Genomic DNA, 12,571 nt, shown 5'->3' on the forward strand with positions numbered 1-12,571 from the left:
ATGAAAGCTTAGTCGGACTCGCCAACGGACGTCCTTTTAAAATTAGAGGCCGACCGGCCTATAGACGGGTACTATTGTTTTCCCCCTAGGAAAAATGACGGATGACGGACGACGGAAGGGTACCCTCGCTCCTTCGACAGATGCTCAATTTTTAGTAAAATGCCCAGCTCTGGTCCCTACTTTGAAACATGGAGAAGAATCTATTATCTTCTGGGGCTGCTTTGCAAAGAGTGTCTTGAATCTATGCACAGAACAGGGGCGGAGCCATGGGTGGGAGTGGGTGTGCACAGGCCCACCCAGATTACTGCCCACCCAATGAGATTCATGAAAAAATACTTTTACATTTTTAGTACATTATGAAATTATTTGTGTATTTTTTATTTTATTGAATATTAAGAGGCGGCACGGTGTCGACTGGTTAGCACGTCCGCCTCACAGTTCAGAGGTCGTGGGTTCGATCCCGGCCCCGGCCTCCCTGTGTGGGGTTTGCATGTTCTCCCCGTGCCTGCGTGGGTTTCCTTCGGGTACTCCGGTTTCCTCCCACATTCCAAAAACATGCATGGTAAGTTGATTGGACTGTCTAAATTGCCCCTAGGTGTGATTGTGAGTGCGGTTGTTTGTCTCTGTGTGCCCTGCGATTGGCTGGCAACCAATTCAGGGTGTCCCCCGCCTACTGCCCAAAGACAGCTGGGATAGGTTCCAGCACGCCCGCGACCCTTGTGAGGATAAGCGGTATGGATAATGAATGAATATTAAGAATGGCATAATTGTGGTTGTCTAAGGAAGATCTGAACTTCATATTATTCGGTTTGTCATTTTATTTGAATATACGATGTGTCGTGATAGGAGGATTGTGCTCAGTGAGAGAAATATTCAGGCCCACCCTGATTTTTTCAGGCCCACCCATTAGCCACGTTCTGGCTCCGCCCCTGAGTATTAGTCTAAAATTTTGTCTACTTTCAGCCACCAAATTGACATGTGTGTTTTGCATTTTATTTTTTATGAAACCATGACAGTGACTGGTGTTACAACTTCTCAGCCCTAGTTGTCTGTCGTGTGAACGCAAACAAATTGTTGAGAGTTGGATGGGCACTCTATTCAACTTTGCTGCGTGACGTTCATAGAGTGACAAGAAACTCTGATTGTGACGATAGCTTGTAGTGATGTAATAAACTGCCCTTTCTGGCTATATGTTGTAGTCCCGAAATTTTGAACGCGCGTTACCAGACTCAGTAACTGTAATATTACCCCCAAAATTGAGAGTAACCTTGTTATATTACTTCGATACTGCCTAAATGTAAAATATTACTGTACCGCGTTACATTTGTAACGCGTTACCCCCAACACATGGTACAAGTGCATTCATCTGCATATTAGGTGGGCTTGTCACTAACAGTAGTTGAGGCTCTTTGTTTTTAGATCACATGGGAACCATATTAAGGCTAAGACACAACTACATACGTTAGCAGTACTATGTACGTTTCATAGCGACATGTTGCGAAAGATTATCGCTCATGATTCAGTTTCTGTATAAACGATTATCAAAACCATCCTTGAAAAACATCAAAACAAATTTCAAGTTTGTGTTTTTTGTATAGCAGCATTCACGGGGTTCAATGACTCTTGCGTAGTTTAAGTTGGCATTTAATTATAACCATTTAATGACTTGTGGTTATGTCATGTGGTTGTGCCTTCTACGGTGCTTGGAACAGTGGCACCCTTTCCACCCACAAGATGGTGCTATTGAACCGTTGTACAAATGCCTTACTCGTAATAATTGTGCCGCTTCAGAACTAAACAGTGTCTGTCTAATGGCCTCCAAGTAGTCAAAGGTTGAGCAATCATTGTTATGTACCACTTTATTAAAAAAATACAAAACTTTCAAACGTTTCCATAGGAAAGCATCATGAAATTGCAATCCCATCTCTTTTACAACCCACACTTCTGCTTACAAGGATACAACCACAAAATTAAATTAATGATCAGAGGAGAGAGGAAGTCTTGTCTTTTGAGGCCTTGTGGATAAATGGTAATTGTTAAGATTTGTTTTTAACAGGGTGTCACCTATAGCATAACATGACCTACACTGCATAGGTAGGAATGAAAATGAACGGCTTCAGCAAGGATTTTGATGGAAACAAATCTCCCTAGTAAATGATGCCTTAGCTTTGATAATGATCCATTACTGCATGAGCTGCGAGACAATACAATGTTCATTTTGCACTTCGTAAAACGATAAAAGGTTCTGTGAAATGGAGACAATGGAAACATTCAACATACATTATAGCAGCCATTCTTGAATAAAGCATCCAGCTCACCAGCCAAGTGAAAATTAGCTTCCACATAGTACACAGAAATGCATGCAACAATATACCCCTTCTCCTTCTACAAGGAACTGGCCGAGATTTGTCACATGACAAAAAAAAAAAAAAAGAAGCTGCTCCTGTAACAAAAGGCGAATGATGCATGCTGTGTTGTTGTGAATCATGTTGCCTCTAAACCACACGGGCCTGAGTGGGCTTAGCGGGAATCTCCAAGTTGCTCTCTCTTCCGCAGCAGGCTGCAACATCAAGCATGCAGGACTCCGCGGGAACCGGCAGGCCTTGGGAGCAGATCTGCTGCACATGTTGCCTAAGACCGAAACAGTGACCACAGATAAAATGAACATCTGCACAGGACGTTATACATTTGAGCGGCGCCTGCAACAAAATACTTGTCTAACATTTACTAACCATGCTGGCCGTGAAATGACGTAGTGAATGTCAGGCTTCTGGAAGCCGTTGAACGTGGAAGAGGCGGCCACAGTGTAGGCGCCCATGTCCTCAAATAGCAGCCAGTCGCCCACATGCATGTCGGGCAGGTTGCACTGCTCCACTATACGATCAAGGCCATCGCATGTTGGGCCCCAGATACTGCAGGGATAGATGGCCTCATCTGGCTTGGGCTTCTATGGAATCATAGCAGACTAGTGGTTAAAAACCCCATGCGTCATCATCTTGCCAATAGTCATGTTTGTTGTCAGTTTACCTTGTGCAAGGTTGGCAGACAATGAGCATGGTCATACAGAATACAATTGAAGGACCCATACACTCCATCATTGACATAGTACATGAGGCTCCTGTCACTGATCCCTTCATCTTCGTCTGCCATGAAAGCAAAAAAAAAAAAAAAAAAAAAAAAAAAATCCTCAATTTGACCACTGAGGAGTCACCAATGGCATTGCATATCTAAAAACATAACAGCCCTTACCATCAGAGGTAGACTCGTCATCTACAAGGACCTTTTTGGCAATAATGTTAACAACTAGGGTGTAAGCAGATGCCACATAAAAGCGACCAGGTTCAGCAATGATCCTCACACCACTGTCAGAAGGGAAGTATTTATCCAGGGCTGGGTTGATTACTGCAGTGATCTACAGAGAAGAATAGAAACAAAAATAAGACCAAGGCAAATCAGGCAGTGAACGAGAACTTGTACAAAGTAAACAAAATGATACCTCTTCAAATTTCAGCTCTGTATCGTCTGAACCAGGGAAACCCCCTCCGATGTCCAAAAGGTTCATGCAGAAGCCCAGCTCAAGCTAATCAGAAGAAGTAGTTGATTTTAATACATGATACACTTCATTTGGTTCAACGATTTGAAATCAACAAAAGCCACATTAAGTCTAAACACTAGTGCCTTTTGAAAAGCTCGTGGTTTGCAACATTGGAAAGGTACTCATTTAACTTTTATTTGTAGCGGTGTAGACCTGCACTACATCTTTGAGGCCCCTCTCACATGGAAAGAAAAAGGCAAGAGTTGAAACCCTCCGGTATGAGGCGAGCTTTTCTACACCAACTTCAACCATTGACCTCACTTGGATCTCATGAGTTTGTGCAGGTCCATCTAGTGAGTGTATTCCAGATTATTCACTCACCCCCATATCAAAGACACAGCGGGCATCTGCAATAGCCTGCTTGTAGGCCTCTGCGTCAGTGCAGCCACTGCCAACATGGAAGCTGACGCCGATCACATCCAGCCCCAATTCCTTGGCCCTCTCCAGAAGGCCCCGACAAGCTTTAAGTTGGGCCCCAAACTTGATGCTCAGGCGGCAAACTGCCTTGGAGTCATCTGTGGCAATACGCAGCACCAGCCTGGAAAACAAAGCAAAAGGCGTTCAGACAGACACATTCCGCAAAGGCTACTATATAGTGCGACTATTGAGGAAAAGCCATACTGGGCATTGTTATGACAGCGAGCCACTTTCATCAGCTCCATTTCGCTGTCAAAGGTCATCATCTGGACCCCGTGGGCAGAAGCATACTTTATCTGAGACACCTGCTTGCAAGGGTTCGCGTAGATGATTCTGTTCGGATCCACTCCCAGAGACTGAACGAGCTGGATCTCAGTCTGGAGGGGTAACACACGAATGCAGCCATTAGCTTTCAATTGTGCCAATAAGACCAAGCCACATTTTCCCAATAATAACCTTGCTTGCACAGTCAAAACCAGTTCCCAGTGAGGCCAGTGTCATCACAACAACCCGGCTGTCATTGCACTTGACGGCATAGAAAGGAGAGACGCGAGGAAGTGCCCTTGCCCAGCGCAAGTGCTTCTTCAAGACATCCCCCAGATCACACACATAGAAGGCATCCCTGTCATCCTGCAAGATGCAGTACAATGAATGGTTTGACACACATCCATCATACAATAGAAGCACAGCAAAACGAGGCACTTTATTGCCTTTCTTTAAAGGCGGTACATGAGCTTACAGTCATGGATGACTCATTGATCTTCTGCTCTACAATATCCTTGGCAGAAAAGCCCTCCTCAAGGAAAGAGAAATCAAACTCGGCAGTATTCATGGTCGCAAGAAGCCCTTTAAATGGTCACGCAGAAACTGGAAGAGAGTTGCAACGATAGTCAATGATGAGTACTGTACTTTAAACAACAAAACATACACAGTGTAAAAGGCAAGTGCCAGTGTAGCACTTACTTGGATACAAAAGAGATGGAATTTGTATGTCAGTTCCTCAGGTGCAGGAGATCCAAGGTGGCTCACCAGTGAAGTTAAACCCCTTTAAATAAGCCTCAAGGCCAGGGCCTGTTGAGCAGAAAGAGTGTGTTCTTCTGGAGTGATGATTCTAAAAGGAGAAGAAAGTTTATTACAATTATTGCATCACTTTCTTAAAAACGGAACAAACAGTTTTTAATTTAAATGTATGAGTCCGTTTTACCAAATAGACATTACCGCAATAAAGCTAACAAATACACATTTTTAAGGAATTGTGCAACACCGCATTACAAAAGTAACAAATACAACTTTATTGAGTCAGTAGAACTTGACACCACAGGCACACACACAAAAAAAAACCAACGAGAAGAGGGCCCCGCCCAGGAAGGATTCCCTCCAATCGGCAAGAAGATACGCCTTCATCTTATATGAACGACATCAAAACCAACAAATGGAAACTGAACGGATTACGTAAACGTCAGTTTGCCGGTTCCGTTTTCCACGCCATGAGGCGACTGTCGACTGAACACGAGAGGTGATCTTAGGCGTCAATCACATAATAAGGTTTATCAAATTTATATCAAAATTAACTAGTCATTCTCATCAGGTTAACGCCAGGCTGCTAATTCGCAATGTGTGTACATAAAACGACTAACTAGCAAGCAACTAACTGCCTGCAACCAGTAACACGTCTGCTTGAAGCTTACATTGCGTAGTAATTAATAACTCGTTATATGCGGTCTTGTAATTAAATTGACAGTCAAAATTTAACAACGACCCCCCCCAAAAAAAAAAAATCACCACAGGGGTGTTAAGGCCATTCATTCTCACGAGTTCAGCTAGCTAAAATTTCTGTATAACACAAGGCCCAAAAATGCCCAAAACAGACGTCTTACCTTAAAAAGCATTTACAACGAGTTTGTCCATTAGACTCAAGCGCTGGGGTGTAAAAAAAACGTTTATTCTTTAGACAATGGAGCCGCTGCTGGCTATACTCCTCCTTACTTAGCTGCAACTGGACTGAGCGCAGCGGACGTCCCGTCCTGGATTTATAGGGCGCTCGTTGCTACGGCAACGAGCCAGCTGAAACCGGCCTCCCATCCACGTAAGAACCGGTTTGGACTTGTCCCCCATCAACATGGTGGACGAAGAAGACAAGAGAAACACCGTTAGCAATCATCTTAACTATTTTTCTTGTAGCAGACTGTGCCTCTGACAAAGTAGTATTTTGTTCCGATTTTCTCAAAGTTATCACTTTCTTGCCTGTACAGTTTTAACATTAGGCACATGCACACGTACCAGCACAAAGAGCAAGATCTTGTTCTTTGAAAAAAATACCTACTGTATGCTTAAAAAAATACATACTGTATGCTTGCAAGGTCTCTTGCAAGGTATGTATTTTTTCTTTTCTAATTTGCAGAGTAACCCAGGGTGAAGTAAATTAATATGTATATTATCATCGTTGTAATTTGCAGTAGTGAAGAAATGCACAGGTTAGACTGTACCTACTTTATTTGGTACAGTTCCACTCCAACATAACATTATTGCCCCATTACCGTTTCAGCCCAAACTGAAAACTGTTATTTGTTGGAAAGGTATAATTTCTGATGAACTGGCTCTCATATGTGACATGGTTCAGGGATGGCACCGAAATGCACTGTAATTTGGTTTCAAGTGGAAATTGACTTGTTATCCTAGATGCTCCCTGTCCCACTCATCATATAAAATAATTTCATTCTCATTATGATGGTTATTTTCCAGGATTATGTAATTCACAGTAAATCATTTTGCCATAATTATGCTTACATCACTAGAAAACTCATAGCGCTGATGATTTAGTATCCTGATATGACTGCAATCATGGTTAAATCTAAATGCAAGCAAACTTGCTCTTTGTGTGTTAATCTGGGTTTCTCTGATTTACTGAATTGACAGCTGGGTGTCAAGCATTCATTCTCATTTACTGTAAAGGTTCTTGACCAGCCTGATGAGATTAGAGGAGGTCACACAATGATTCTGGTAGCAAGCTGTCAACAGTGTGCACCTGGCACATGACAACCACAGTATGTGCTCCAAACGATTGACTGATACCTGCGTTTTTGCACCAGGCAATATTAATTGGGGCCCATGACCGACACGGGTCATAGGAAATAGTATTTTCAATTTGTGGCATTGAAGTGGTGTTGACTTTATTCACAGGGCCTAATTCTCAGAGCAGGCATCATTCCTTTAAAGTTTACAAGTCAGGAGTGGATATCAGGTATTGAGCATTTGGCAGTAGTCTGACTGAATCTAGCAATATGAATTCCAAGGAGACATAAATGCAAGCAGAGGAGCTGAAAAAACCTGCTGTACATCAATACAAGAGATAAGAAAATGTTTCATTAAAAAAAAAGAAGGAAACAAGAAAGCAGTGGTGAGCTTCACATTAGACTTGTTGTATAAGGCCAACTTGAATCCGAATGATGGGAGCAGAAAAATATTGAGAAGAAAAGGAACAATTCATGATCCAAAGGATACCACATCACGTGTCATATGTGTCATACGTTGTGGTGCTTTTGTGTGTTGATGCTTTTCACTTATTGAAGACAAATGTGAAGGTAGCATGAACCATCAACAAGCAGTAACTGAGGGTAGCTGCGGTGAAGCAACTCTGATGCCCAGGCAGGAAGTGGGCCCACAATTGAGCACTAATTAATTTGCTAGCGCATCTTTGGTATGTTTTGCTCCAAATCACAAGATTGCAACAATTACATAAATTAGTAAGGCCATGCAGGATGAAGTATTTTCTCTCGCCACTCTCTCTGTCAACTCTTCTAATATCTGTATCTTCTTTGTGTAAACTTTCTTTTATTATTTTCCTCCTAGGAGTGTTGTGACTTGACTTTGCTTTTGCAAGGCCACACAAAAGACAAGGATGGCAATTGTTGTGGGACATCCACAAGAAAGAGATTAGTGTGTACTGCTGTGAGTGCCAGGAATACTGCTGAACGAGTGCATCTGTGTCATCGTTTTTTAGCTCTCACTTATCAGCACTAACGGTCCATTATTTTTTTTTTTTAAATCTATATAGTGCCTTTCAGACAATCCTGAAAATCAAAGTGCTTTATTACAGTAAAACGAAGTGTTATACTCAGATTAAAGAAAATTCTCTTGTGTATAATCACAATTATGCTAATATTATCAAACCCTGATCATGGGCTGAATTGTAAAGTGCTGATTCTCTGTGCTACCTGAGAAATCAGTACTGATTCGCTATGCCTTAAATGCCTCTGCACAAAACATCATCATATCTACAATAAATATTGAAGCACTCTATAATCATTCTATGGTTAAAAGTGCCACAAAAAGTACAGTCCCCTCCAAAAGATTTGGAACAGCAAGGTCAAATTCTTTGGTTTTGTTGTGTACTGAAGACATTTAAAATTTCTGATAGATTTCCAGCTTTTATTTAATGGTATCTAGATGTGTTAAGCAACTCAGAACAGAACACCTTTGCACATGATGGTAGCAGCAGAATAAATTCTGAAGTCTACAAAACCACTTTTGTCTGGCAATTTTCAAGGAAAAATGCATTCAAATTAATGGGGAGAAGCTTCAGCATGCAACAAGACAATGACCCAAAACACATTGCCAACACAACAAAGGACTTTATTGGGGGGGGGTTAGTGGAGGGGTTTAGGCTTGCCAAGTCAATCACCGAACCTTAACCCAATAGAGCACGCATTCCACCTCCTGAAGAGATTGAATGGAGACACCCATTGAAGCAAACAAGAACTGAAAGAGGCTGCAGTAAAGGCCAGGAAAAGCAATTCAAATGAAGAATGTAACAGTTTAGTAAAGTCAATGGGTCACAGGCTTGATGCAGTTATAGCAAGTAAGTGTTTTGCCAACAATTATTAAATGTTACTCACTTTAAATTCATTTAATAATGTCCGTTTCAGTAATTTTGATCACTTGAAAAGTGGTCGGCTTCAAGCAAAAGGTGCTCTGTCCTGAGCTGTTGATCACATCTAGATGTAAACACCATGAAATGAAAGGTGGAATTCCCAACTTTTATCTGAAATTCATCTTTCCACCTTGCTGTTCCAATACTTTTGGACGGGATTATACATGAGAGCTCCCTTAAAATGGACTTTTTGTCACTCAGTTACGTTCCATCAAGCTGCAGCCAGCAACGTCTGAAGTTAGTTGTTCATTTATCCTGTTAAATCCGTCAGGAGGTCAGAAGTTAAACATCACAGGTGTTTAGCAGGTAAACCCAAAGAAGTCTTGACCTCAAAGCACTTAAGTGTTTGATTGGCCTACGCTGCTACTTACAAGTCTGCACTGCCGAGCACTTGTCTGTCTGGCGTTGGACCCAAATTAGCAGATGCTATTTGTGGTATTTATTCATCTATATATCATGTTGAATTAAACGGTTAATGTGCATGCACAGCCTTAAGCAGCATATTGACGCACTGATAACTTAATCAAATTAAAATTCTCAGGCCAAAGAAGGCTACATTCAGATCGTAAGACTTAAAAACAAGCAAGCGTGACTGCCAACTATTTGTTCAGTAGTCTGTTTTGCACATTTAAAATCTGCAAAAATTATGATGACAAGGCCATTTATTTCCACTAATAATAGGCGGCCTGGCTCACTGTAACACTGCTGTAAATAATAGCAGTTGTTATTGTTATGTGACAAGTAATATTCCAACTTAAAAATTAAATCAGTTGATTTTAATGTCCTTGAGTTACTTGAAAAGAGCTGGATTTTTTTTTAAATCAACTTGCCTAACCCTCATACGCAGTTGAACCATTCAAACCAGACTAATCCACTACAAAAAAAACAAATATCAAATCTTTATTCGTTTTCAACTCATGTAACGACAAACAAACAAACAAACAAACAAACAAACAAACAAACACTCGTATATGGTTTGAAATGATGGCAATATATTGTGTGGTGTTTTTCCTCCATGTTTACGGGATATGCTGAGCACAGTCAAGCAGTATGCTTGTTGGCAGATGTTCAAGCTTGTGTTGATTCACAGCACTGAACACTGTTTGTTGTACAAATTTAAATGACACTTCATTTTAGGACAAATTGTTTGATTCTCTGGCTGCAAGTTGTGGATACAGGAGGGACAGGTTTGTGATGCTTTACACTTGTTGACTAATGGATATGGTTGGTGCCCAGTGGGAAAGTAGCGATAACAATAATATCAAATAATGATATCAAGATATGCATGCATGCTGGGTACTGATATTGTTTTTATCAACAGTATTTAATCAGCACAGTGTAGAATAAAAGTCATGTAGACTCATCATTCCTTTCCTTACAAGGTTGAGTTAGTTAGCTTGACAATGCATTGCCAAAAAAAGAAGAAAAAAGGGATCACATTTATACAGAGACATTTTTTTTGCGCCTTTCTGGGTCACTGTCTGAAAGATCGGTGAACTGTCGACATCAGCACATTTTACTCCTTTGATCCTTTTGGAGCAAGAACACACAGATTGACGCACAGACTTACTGCTTCACTCTGAACTGTAGGGGCTGAAAAAAGTAGACCCGGGGAAAAAAAAACCACATTGCACCCATAGATGATTACAAAGATGACATGCACAAGAATTTCACTGGATCATTTTCCTCAAGTGGAGGTTTAAGTGACAATTAGATGAGATAGATGCTGAATTAATTTTATTTTTATTCATTATTTCTTTATAAGGGATAGTGCATATTGATGAACATTTACAAACATTCCATAGTCGCAGGCTAATTTCCATCTGTAATCCAGCTAGTACTGTATTTGATTGGCTACTAGTGCTAAAATTTTAGCCACTTCTTATGTGTTTTTCATTTATGTCAAAATTACTTTTTCAGCCACATGCATTTGAACATTAATATCAGAGCAAATGTTGGGTAGATCATTTATATATAAAGAGAATATAGTTGGTCTGAGGATGGAACCTTGTGGAACACCAAGAGAACACTCCATCAATGAGGATTTTATGCCATTGACCTGCAAACACTATTTTGTTGGAAAGACAAAAGACAAGTTGGAATACGGTAGTTTGTTGAGTAAAATTATGATTGATTATTTATGATGATTAACAGTGTTGAAAGCTTTTTTCAAATCTAGGAATCCCTTCACAGCAAAAACACATCTATTTTGATCTTTTGATTTTGATCTTTTTTTTTCCAGCAAAGAAATGGTTGAGTTGATTGAATGGTGGGCCCGGAATCCAAATTGCATCAAGTGTTGAGTTAGGGCTAATCTTTAGATGATAAATAAGTTGTTTGGCAATGCATTTCTATACGTATTATTTTTGATACAATGGTTAGTATAGTAATCGGGCGGTAATTATTCATGTCAGACAGTTTTATCATCAGATTTCAATATTGTCACTGTACTGTGAAAAACACTTATGTCCAACGAACCATTATCTATACCGCTTATCCTCATAAGGGTCGCGGGCGTGCTGGAGCTTATCCCAGCTGTGTTCGGGCAGTAGGCGGGGGACCCCCTGAATTGGTTGCCAGCCAATCGCAGGGCACACAGAGACAAACAAACATTCACACTCACAATCACACCTCGGGGCAATTTAGATTGTCCAATCAACTTACCGTGCATGTTTTTGGAAAATAATTGCTAGAGGGGTCGAAAAAGTCACAAAATATAGCAATACGCACATGAAATAAAAAAACAACTTTCAAAATAAAAGCACCACAGATTTTACTTTTACTTTAACTTCATTGTCACTGTGAGGGCCGTTCAGACACTATCACCGGGTCGTAGTTTGCCCACGTCTGCCCTAGTATATTTTGAAACATTATCAAGGGCATCGTGAAATTATCCAATTTCACTGAATTTGTCCTAAAATTATTTAACAACAAATGTTCTTTATTCATCTGCCAGTGAAGACAGCGAAAGGTACAATAAACCTGTGTATCCACTCTTAAAGTGGAAGTCAACCCAAACATATTTTTTTCCAGAATATGTTCTATGCAGGCCCACTAGTTGAAATACAGTATTCTGATTAATAATGCATTTGTGGAATATAAATTAAACAGCAAAATGCACCCACTTTTAGCCATCTCAGGGAGTGGCTATTTTATCACTTCTGTCGACTGAAGATGACATCAAGTTGCTCAGGGCTCAGATAACGATCAATCACGGCTCACCTGTTTTCTGAAGCTGAGCCATGATTGGTCCATCACAAAATGGCCACCCTTTGATCTAGCTAAAAACCGGTGGATTTCTCATATTCCACAAACGCAGTATCAATCAGAATGCCGCGTTTCGACCAGTACAGAACATATTCTGGAAAAAAATGTTTGGTTAAAGCGGAAATCAACCGAAACATATTTTTAAGTTACGCAGCAAAATGCACTCGTTTTTAGCCATCTCTGGGGGTGGCCATTTTGTCTTCTGTCAACTTTTCAGTTCAATTTTCAGTCGACAGAAGACAAAATGGCCGCCCCCGGAGATGGCTAAAAACGAGTGCATTAACACTTATTCCACAAATGCAATATTTATCAGAATGCCGTGTTTCAAATAGTGGGCCCGCTGGGAGCATATTCTTGAAAAA

The 12,571-nt window shown here is 40.7% G+C and overlaps 1 protein-coding gene across 1 annotated transcript; it reads right to left on the reverse strand.

Annotated features, from left to right (window-relative positions):
* Positions 1-1,841: 1,841 nt before the first annotated feature.
* Positions 1,842-6,050, reverse strand: odc1 (ornithine decarboxylase 1). Its single transcript, XM_086050362.1, has 11 exons — positions 5,890-6,050; positions 4,976-5,123; positions 4,752-4,879; positions 4,469-4,642; positions 4,217-4,389; positions 3,917-4,133; positions 3,497-3,580; positions 3,250-3,412; positions 3,028-3,143; positions 2,733-2,947; positions 1,842-2,631 (listed from the first exon to the last, which is right to left on the reverse strand). Exons 3-11 carry the CDS (start codon positions 4,842-4,844, stop codon positions 2,496-2,498), a joined length of 1,371 nt encoding a protein of 456 aa, XP_085906488.1. The 5' UTR covers positions 4,845-4,879; positions 4,976-5,123; positions 5,890-6,050; the 3' UTR covers positions 1,842-2,495.
* Between the last annotated feature and the right edge of the window lie 6,521 nt (positions 6,051-12,571).

The sequence above is a fragment of the Filicampus tigris genome, chromosome 13, assembly GCF_054856515.1.
Source record: "Filicampus tigris isolate MCC_2025a chromosome 13, RoL_Ftig_1.0, whole genome shotgun sequence".
Taxonomy (NCBI): Eukaryota; Metazoa; Chordata; class Actinopteri; order Syngnathiformes; family Syngnathidae; genus Filicampus; species Filicampus tigris.

Excerpts from the sequence above, each read along its gene's own strand:
- odc1 (XM_086050362.1), bottom strand. The coding sequence starts at position 4,844 with ATGAATACTGCCGAGTTTGATTTCTCTTTCCTTGAGGAGGGCTTTTCT. Across the intron at positions 3,581-3,916 it reads GCTGTGTCTTTGATATGGGG|CTTGAGCTGGGCTTCTGCAT; the intron begins GTGAGTGAATAA and ends TCTTCTGATTAG. Across the intron at positions 3,144-3,249 it reads TGACGAGTCTACCTCTGATG|ACGAAGATGAAGGGATCAGT; the intron begins GTAAGGGCTGTT and ends CTTTCATGGCAG.